We start from the raw sequence: 8,973 nt of genomic DNA on the forward strand, positions 1-8,973 counted from the left end.
CCCAGGTGCTGGAGGTTTGCCTGGGGCACCCCTGTTTCCCCACAATCCCCCACGGCCCCAGCTCTGAGGAGGCCAGCATGGGGTGACCCTCTGGGTTTGGGGCCTATGCATGTCCTCTCCCTCCATAGCAGCCACCACCCTTCCTGTGCTCGGCCGGCCCCTTGGACGGATGTTCTCAGCCTGGGGTGCCTTAGCACCCTGCACCCTCCCGACAGTGTGCTGGTCCCGAGGCTACTGTCACCCACTTCGCAGGTGGGTAGAGTGAGGCCCAGGTCAGCTCCAGGGCCCAGCAGACAGGCAGACCAGGGAGCCTCGGGCTCCAGCACCGCCCCTGAAGGAGCGTGTGGCCACATGGAGGAACACACGGTTGGCCTGCCGTGCCCACAGAGGACCAGGGCAGCACCCAGTGACTGGGCTCGAGGTCCCAGTGCTGTAGGACCACCTCCTGGGCGCAGCCCACAGGAGCTTCTGGAATGGGGTGGGGCCTGCAGGAGCCCCAGCCGGACCCCCGGGGCCTGGCCGGTGCAGGCCCACATGCCCGGGATGCCTGTCTGAGGCTGGGCTCTGGGTGGCCGTCACCCGGCCCAGCCGCCACCTGCCGTCTCCCACCCCCCCAGCTGGTGGGGAACTGGATGAGGTGGGGAGGCGCAGCTGGGGTTGTGGGGGGTGCGCTGCAGACCAGGCACGGGGCGTCCCACAGGGCCTGGCAGGAGAAGGCCTGATGTAGCCAGAGGCAGCTGCTGATCCCCTGGGGTCTGGGGGTTCGTGAGATCAGTGAGGGGGAGGCAGCCCACGTCTGTGGGGGGCCTGGCTGCCCTGGGGGAGAGGCCGGAGGGGGAGGGGTCTACAGTGCCCGGGGTGTGGCGCCTGGCAGGGGTCTCAGGAGGACCAGGGCCAGGGTGGGGCTGTCGGGAGGAAGGGGCACCCTGCCCCCATGGTGCCCGGATGAGGGTTGCAATTCCAGCCCCCACTGGGGGGCTGCTCAGGCCACCGTGGACACCGTCTGCGGCCGGAGCTGCCTGTCTGGAAGACGCAGCCCTGTGGTTGTCGCAGGCGAGGTGGGAGCCCAGCGAGGGACCGATGCGGGGACATCTGCCTGCCCACCCGTCCGCAGGGACCCGAGGAGCACTCCCGAGCTGGGGGGGCCTGGTGCTGGGGGCCCGGCCCCTGGCGTTTGCTCGCGGGAGTGGCCCTAGGGCCTGGGCACTGCACACAGGGCCTGGGCCCGCGGCCGCATGGTGAAGGCCGTGGCGGGCGTGGTGTCCAGGGCTGCGGGGCTCACCCCGGGCGGGGGCAGCAGGCGGTACCTCTGGAGGAGGCCGGCAAACAGCAGGAACAGCTCGGTCCTGGCCAGGCGCTCCCCGACACAGACGCGGCGGCCTGCGAGGGAAACCAAGGCACAGAGGGGGGTGCGCTGGGCCTGCCCCTGAGGGGGTGGGGATACCCCCAGGGGCGGGGAGAGCAGCCCCTGCAGCCCCCAGCGCCTGGGGTGGAGTCCTGGAGGCTCCAATCCCGGGGCACCCGTGAGGGCCGCTATACCTGCGGAGAAAGGCAGGAAGGCCTCGCGCTTCATAAACTGCCCGTCTGCGTCCAGGAAGTGGCCCGGGTTGAACTGGTCTGGGGTCTGCCACTGCGTCTTGTCCAGGAGCACCGAGGTCAGCAAGGGGATCACAGGCGTGCCCTGCGCGCAAGGAGGGCAGAGAGGGCCTTGGGCTGGGCAGCTCCCGACACAGCCGCCATACCTGGCGTCAGCCAACCTCACAGGAGACCCCTGGGACACATGGTGAGGACCCTCAAAGGATACAGTGAGGACCCCCCCAGGACACACAGCAAGGACCCCCAGGACGCACAGGGAGGACCCCCCAGGACACAGCAAGGACCCCCCAAGGACACACAGAAAAGCCCCCCAGGACAATGAGGCACCCAGGTCTGCAGCTGACGTGGGGCTGGCACAAGAGCTGTGATTCGGGGGGGCTCCTGGCTGAACCCCTCTCCTGCTCCTGACGGGGCAGCCCTGGGCCGCCGGGCACCAGCCCGAGGCTCAGCCTTCTCGGGCCCACCCCGAAGGGGCGACGAAGGCTCGAGCCCGGCCCTCCCACCTTGGGGAGCAGGTAGCCGCCCAGCTGGACGTCGGCCGCTGCGCACCGCGGCACGTCGGGCAGGAGCGTGATGTAGCGCTGCACCTCGTGGAGCACGGCGCGCGTGTAGGGCAGCACGTCCTGGTCCTCTGGCCGGGGAGGCCGCCTGGGGCCCAGCACGCGGTCCAGCTCCTCCTGCACCCGGCCTGGGCAGGGGGTGGGCTACCGTCAGCACGAGCCTGCACCCTCGGCCCGGGGGTCCCCACCGCGAGGGGCCTCACCCTGCACGTCCGGGTGCCTGGCCATCAGGAGGGCGGCCCACTGCAGCGTGGCGGACGTGGTCTCCGTCCCGGCCATGACCATGTCCAGGGTGCAGGCCACCGCATTGGCCTCGGCAAACAGGCCCTCAGGGTCGTTCCCCTGCAGAGGTGAGGGCAGAGCTCGGCTAGGGGTTCTGGGTTCAACCCCACCCCTGAACCCAGGCCAGCCCTGGGCTGGAGAAGACAGACTTGGCGGCAAAGACGGAGAGCCCTGAGACCCCTGAGGTCTACCTCAGCCCCTGCCCGTGAATGCCCACTTCACAGATGAGGAGGCTGAGGCTCTGAGAGGCCCCCAAGCCCTTGGTGCAGGACGGGCATAGACCCTCCCCAGCCCTGTTCCCCCTGGGGTGGGCCCTCTGGACTCCACACAGCCCTCTGACGGGAACTCTGGCCTCGCCCACACCTGGCCCCGCTGGGTCAGGGCGTCCACGTAGCTCTGCACGGGGCGTCCCCCAGGCTTGAGGGGCTGCGGCGCCGCCAGCAGTGTCCTCAGGATGGCGCGGATCTGCTCGATCTTGCGCAGGACAGGCCGGTGCAGCTGCAGCAGCGCCCCAAGCCAGGGGTACATGTTGAACAGCTGGGGGCACAAGGACAGACGGTGGGTGGGGTGAAGGGCGAGTCCGGCCGCCAGCAGGTGTGTCCAAGTCCAGGGGCTCGCGCTGCCCCAGGCTCCGTGCTGGGGGTGGGCACTGCCTCGTGGGAGGACCAGGGGCTCAGAGGACGCCCCGGGTTGTGTGTGGGGGGAGACATCTGGCGGGACACACCGGGGTGGGCCTGTGCAAGTCACAGCAGGCTGCCTGTCACCGAGCCCCTCCGTGCGCAGAGTGAGCGAGATGGAGGAGGGGAGGCGGCCACCGCTGTGGAACCTGCTGGGAGCCGTGGACGAAGAGCGTGTGCCCACTTCAGCGCGGGGCTGGCACTAGCAGGTGCTCGATGAATGCCACCACCACCCGGCTACGCCCAGTACGACTCGCCTCTCCAGGACGCTGGCAGTGGCTGGTGGCAAATCCCGCATGTCACCTCTGTGTGAGGACTGTTCCGTTGCCCTGGCTGCCCCTGGGGAGCCACATGGAGCCCTGGGGCTTCCACCCTTGGTCGGGGCCAGCCCGGCTCCCACGGGGAGGCAGGGTCACCCTGAGGAGGCGCGCCCCGCTGCATCCTGGGCCCGGCTGCCGTCCCCATCACACCGCGGCTGCGAGGGACCATGAGCTCTGAGCCCACAGAGGTACGGACGTCACACCTGGACATGTACGCTTCGGCGCGTGCATAGCTAAATGTGGTAATGGCTAAAAAGACCAAAACTTTAAATTTTGAAGAATGAAATGTACACCCCAGACCCCGGGAGTTCTGAACATCAGAAGGACCAGCTTTTGTGGGTTTGGGGGGTTATGAAGGATGATGACAGCCAGAAGGTGCCCTGGTTGTCAGAGCTGGGGCGGGGCACGTGGAGTCCACAGCCCTGGGAGGAAACGCCTGCTCCCCACCCGCTAGGTTCCAGCAGGCACGCCTGCTGCTGATGGGGGCGGGGCAGATGGGGATCCCCTGCCGCAGAGCCCCCACTTCAGAGAGCACAGCGGCTGCTCTGAGGCCAAGTGATGTCTGGCGGACAGATGGCAGCCCTGAACTCGGGGCACTCTCTGCAGGGCGGGGACCTGCTGGGTGCCCCAGTCCTGCCTCCCGCCCATCTCGGGGTGCTCAGCTCCCGGTTCCACCCCACCCGAGGCTGGGGCAGTGACCTCTCACCTGCAGGCCAGGGGACCCCAAGAGGACCATGACCTCGTCAATGAGACCCAGCAAGGACACGAACACGGGGTCTTGGTAGTCAAAGCGCCGGCCAAACAGGAGCGCGAAGGTGACGTTGGAGGGAGCCCAGCCGAGCAGGGCCAGAGGGAAGGGCTGGCCTGCGGGGACAGACCTGGGTGGGTGGGGGCTGCGGGGAGCCCCAGCAGAGCCAGAGGGAAGGGCCGGCCTGGGACACAGGCCTGGTTATGGGCTCAAGAAGGGGCGTCTGCGGCCCCCACCCACCTCCGAAGCTGTCCAGCTGCCCCGCCAGGCACTTCAGCTCCTGCAGAACCTTGTCGGCCACCGGCCCCCGGCCCACGCCCAGGCTGTGCAGGGTGCGCACCGTGAACTGGCGGGCGGCCCTCCAGCGGGCCCCAGACGAGAAGAAGACGCCTGGGGGCCAGACGGGGCGCCCGGTGAGCCATGCCCCCTCCTGGTGGAGCCCCCCCCACCCCGGTGGTGCCTGCAGGGAGGGGCTGACCCCGCTGGGGGGGGGCCTGGCTGGGACCTCACCCCATCCCCACTCCCGCCCTCTGGGTTGGCCTGGGCTGGCCCTAGCCCCTTGTGACTTGGGATGGGAAGACCCCAGCCCTTTGGTCCCCGGGGCACCCGGCCTGTGTGGACACCTGAGCTGGGGCTGCGCCTCCCCCTGGCAGGAGCCCCGCACACCTACCCCCACCCCGCTGGATGAGCTGGAAGATGGCGATGGGGGGCCGGTCGGCCAGCGCCTGCCCCGTGCCCACCAGGGCCTCCCTCACCGCCGCGAGCCCCGTCAGCACCACCGTCCTCTGGCGCCCCAGGTGGATGGTGAAGACTGGCCCGTACCGTTCCGAGAGCTGGAGGACAGGCAGGGGTCAGGGTCACCCGGCAGCCCCACCCTGTGGGGGTGATGGGGGGAGGGGCAGCATCCAGCCTGGAGACCCCCAGCTCCTCCAGGGAGGAGGTGCCACCGCTGGCTGCTGGGCATGGCTGGCGTGGGTTTTTCTTTTCAGCAGAAACTCTTGGGGGGCTCTTTTGAGCTCCAAGACCAGGCAGCAGGGTGGGGCCATCTGCTAGGGCGGCATGTTCTTGAAGGCCAGGGTCTGTGCAGAGGGCAGGCCTGATGGGCCCAGCCCCCCCAGACCCCAACCCACAGCAGAGGACAGAGCAGGGCCAGGCCGACGGGTGGGTCCGGGGCTCTGACCTTCTGGGCTGAGTGAGGACTCGGAACAGTGACAACAGGGCCGCTGGGTCGGGGCTGCCCTCTCCCCGTCTCACGGAGGGACCAGGGCTCGGGAGCGGGAAGTGAGCACTGCTGGGCACATGCACGCTCGATGCAGCTGGACTTGGACCTGGGCCTGTCTGCTGCCCCTGGGCCCCCACACGCTGGGTGGTGGCCTCAGGGGCCCCGGCACTGGGTGGGACCGGCGCCCCGAGCCTGGCGCCTGCAGCTAGGTGGAGCCTGTCCCAGGGAAGTGGGGGCTGCTTCTGCCCCAGCCGTTTTGTGGGTCATCCTCAGCTTCTGGAGGGGACCTAGGGGGGCAGCCCCCTCCTCTCTGCCTGGGGGAAGTCACCAGGCAGGTGTGCACGGGCAGTTCTGGAAACAGGAGCTGCATCTGGGGGCCTGGGAGGTCTCTGGCAAGGGCCCCGGAGACCACATGGGGGCTGCTTTGGGGGGTGGCACACTGTGCCGTGGGCGGGGGGCAGGGCTGTGCCCTGCTTCACCCCTGGCCAGCTCCTGGCTGTGGGACAGGGCAGCCTGCCCTCAACTCCAGCCCCAGGAAGGAGGGGCACCCAGCAGACCTCCCCCTGCCCCAGGACACCTCTGCTGCCGTCCAGGTTCTGTGTCCAGACCCCAGAGCATCTGCCTTCCCCTCTCTGCAGGCCTTTAGCAGCCAAATGCTACCTCCTCCAGGGAGCCCTCCAGATTGCCACTCCTTAAGGCTGCTCCAACCTACCTCCATCAGTGACCGGTCCTGCTGGGACACACGGAGCAAGTGCAGGTTCCCCACGAGGGGCAGTGGGCGAGGCCCAGGGGGCCATCGGGGAGCCGGGGAGGGCTTTCGGGCACAGGCACAGAGCAGCCCCCAGAGCCCCAGGAGCCCCAGGAGCAGCAGGAGCAGGTGAGCCATGATCACTGCGGTGGTGAGGCCCCAGCTCCCCTCCTGGGCCCCGCTGCCCTCAGCTGCATGGGGCCTCCCTCCAGGGAGGGCGCACCACGCCCCACCCACTGCCACGCCCCGCCCACCACCACCCCGAGAATGTGGAATGAGCAGTTTGCAGGCGCAGCCCCAGGCCTGCGGGGAATGTGGGGCAGGGACGGGGGCCACAGGGCCACCTGTGCTGGGGGGTCCTGCACCCCCATGGCTTGCCGGGGGGCCCCAGGGAGAAGAACACTGTTCTGTCCCCGACTCAGTTGGACCTGCCAGTCCCAGCCCCTCTGCCTTGGTCTCCCCATCAGAGCCGGGGCCCACAGGGCTTTGGAGCCTGGGCCTGGCTCTGAGGGAGGAGCCCCCACCCTCCCCAGGCTCTGAGCCACCCCCGAGGGACCCTCCCAAACATGTCCCCAGTACATCCAGCCCTGCGCCCAGTGCCCAGAGGGGCCATGAACAGGAGTAGAGACCCCGGAGCCTTCAGCGGCTTTTCAAGGGCTGCTACCCGGGGATGGGGCCGGGTTCAGATGCCCCCTTTTTTCTGTGCCCTGCTCCTGTCTCCTAAACCCTGGGCCAGGCTAGGGGGAGGTGGCCGCTTCGAGGGGTGGGCAGGCTGTTGGCACCAGAAGTGGCTGGGCCTGCTTTGTGCTGCCTGCCCCGACACGAGCAGCCCGACCCTGTCACAGCGGGCCAGGCCCCTCTCCCTCTCCTCGGGGCTGTCTCGGGGGCCATCTGTGCCCCACACAAACTGCAGAGCAGAGGCAGCGGGTCCCTCTCCCCTCCCAGGTTTGTCCCCCTCGATCAGCCTTGAAAGGAAGCCCCAGCTGCAATTGCACACCTCCTGTGATGGGGAGCTCACTACCACATCCCGCTGTACAGCCGTGGGGCTGGGGCTGGGCGGCTCTCTAACCTGAGGGATCTCTGGGCCATTAGAGCTGAACGCCTGGTACCAAGGTGGCTACTGGGTGTCCAGGCCCCGGGGGTTCTGCCTGCCCAGTAAAGTTCACTTAATTCATTCAGGGAGCACTTATTGAGTGCCTGTTGTGTTCCAGGCTCTGCCAGAAGCTAGGGCTACAGAAATTGGTGGCACAGGGATTCTAAAAGGGCCAGAGGCAGGAAGGCAGGGGATACGCATAGAAGATGTGGAGTCAGAGCTGGGGCTGGAAAGAGGAGTCGGGCTCTGCCAGGCTCACCGGGGAAGGGCATCTCGACAGAGGGAACAGCATGTGCAAGGGGGGCTGACATGAGGGAGGAGAGCTGGGCGGGCACAGGGCGCCACTGGAGCCATGCCGGGGGCTTGAGTGGAGAAGGCAGGACGCAGGGAGCTTGGGGGCCTGGGGACAGGGGTCTTCCTTCAGGTGGGTGAGGCCTGGGCACAGGAACAAGCCATGCTGCGCACGCGGTCCAGGTCTCGGTGCTGTCCACCCAGGCCGGCCCACTGGGCACCTGTGCACCCCAGGAGCAGGCACGACCCCCGCCGCTCACAGCTGTGAGGTCCCCGTAGCTGCCGCGGCAAAGTACAGACTGGCCTTAAAGAAATTGTGACGGAGCAACGCGCCCTCTCACAGCCCTGGAGCACAGGAGGCTGAGGCCACGGCCCGCAGGGCTGGCTCCTTCTCAGGGAGAATCTGCTCCAGGTCCCTCTCTGGCTCCGGGGCCATCCATGGCCCACAGCCACCTCGCTCGTCTCAGCGTTGGTCTCACGTGGTCGTCCTCTCCATGCTGCTCTGAGCCTCCTTTTCTGTGTGAGGACACTGGTCCTTGGGTTGGGGTCCACCCTGATCCCAAGACTGTCTCATCTCGAGAGCCTCACCTTAGTGACATCCACCAAGACCCAGTTTCCAAGTCAGCTCCCATCCAGGTGACACGTCTTTGGGGCCACAGTTCAACTCACTGCCACATCTGGCTGACGCTCCTGTGTATGGACACGAGTGTGCGGTTTTCTCCATTCAAACAGATAACACGCACACACATGCACACCCCCCCGCCCCACACACACGCGTGCACGCACGCCATGAGCCTCTCTCCCCACCGCTGTGTCCTTCCAGAGAGAGCTCTAGCTGCGCCCCCGACTATGGGGGGCTTTATTAAAAACAGCTTTACTGATGTACAATAAGCCGAGTGTTCGAAGCGCACAATTTGGTGAGTTCTGACATACGCATGCACCCATGAAACCTTTTCCAGATCAACATAGTGAACACTGTCACCCCAGAGTTCCCTGGTGCCCTTGTGTATTTCCTCCCTCCCTTGGGACGTGCTCCGCGTTTTATTTTTAACGTAACTATGCTCCCGGGGAGCAGACAGAGACCCCCTCCGCCTGCTGCCTGGTCCGTGGGTGTGGCCCGGCATGCACGTTTACGTTGATTTCCATCTTGGGCTGTCGCAAAACATCCTGCTAAAAATATCTGCGCGCATACTTCCTGGTGCACGGTTGTGCAGGATGCCGTAAAATACATTCCTAGAAATGGGATCGCTGAGCCAAGGGGTTGCTCCTTTGTAAACATCTGGTGGACATCCAGCGCCCCGCAGACATGTGCCCAGTCTCGTCCTGGTTGCTCAAGCAGGAGCCTGGGGGTTGTTCTGATTAGCCCCGAATGGCCAGAGGCTCGGCCCTGAGTGGTCGATCCCGGTGGCCAGAGGCTGTGCAGAGCAGCTGGCTCA

At 67.0% G+C, this 8,973-nt stretch overlaps 1 protein-coding gene across 1 annotated transcript; it reads right to left on the reverse strand.

Moving 5' to 3' along the window:
• Positions 1-1,192: 1,192 nt before the first annotated feature.
• Positions 1,193-6,291, reverse strand: CYP2W1 (cytochrome P450 family 2 subfamily W member 1). Its single transcript, XM_069486988.1, has 9 exons — positions 6,118-6,291; positions 4,854-5,016; positions 4,424-4,573; positions 4,142-4,299; positions 2,802-2,975; positions 2,360-2,498; positions 2,100-2,284; positions 1,540-1,681; positions 1,193-1,380 (listed from the first exon to the last, which is right to left on the reverse strand). The coding sequence occupies exons 1-9, from the start codon at positions 6,289-6,291 to the stop codon at positions 1,193-1,195; spliced, it is 1,473 nt and encodes a 490-aa protein (XP_069343089.1).
• Between the last annotated feature and the right edge of the window lie 2,682 nt (positions 6,292-8,973).

Source organism: Eulemur rufifrons, chromosome 14 (genome assembly GCF_041146395.1).
Source record: "Eulemur rufifrons isolate Redbay chromosome 14, OSU_ERuf_1, whole genome shotgun sequence".
Lineage (NCBI taxonomy): Eukaryota > Metazoa > Chordata > Mammalia > Primates > Lemuridae > Eulemur > Eulemur rufifrons.

What these genes read in the sequence shown, in the direction of transcription:
- CYP2W1 (XM_069486988.1), bottom strand. Translation starts at nt 6,291, where the DNA reads ATGGCTCACCTGCTCCTGCTGCTCCTGGGGCTCCTGGGGCTCTGGGGG. An exon ending in GCAGCTGGACAGCTTCGGAG is followed by an intron (nt 4,300 to 4,423) that starts GTGGGTGGGGGC and finishes CTGTCCCCGCAG; the next exon opens with GCCAGCCCTTCCCTCTGGCC. An exon ending in GCGGCTACCTGCTCCCCAAG is followed by an intron (nt 1,682 to 2,099) that starts GTGGGAGGGCCG and finishes CCTTGCGCGCAG; the next exon opens with GGCACGCCTGTGATCCCCTT.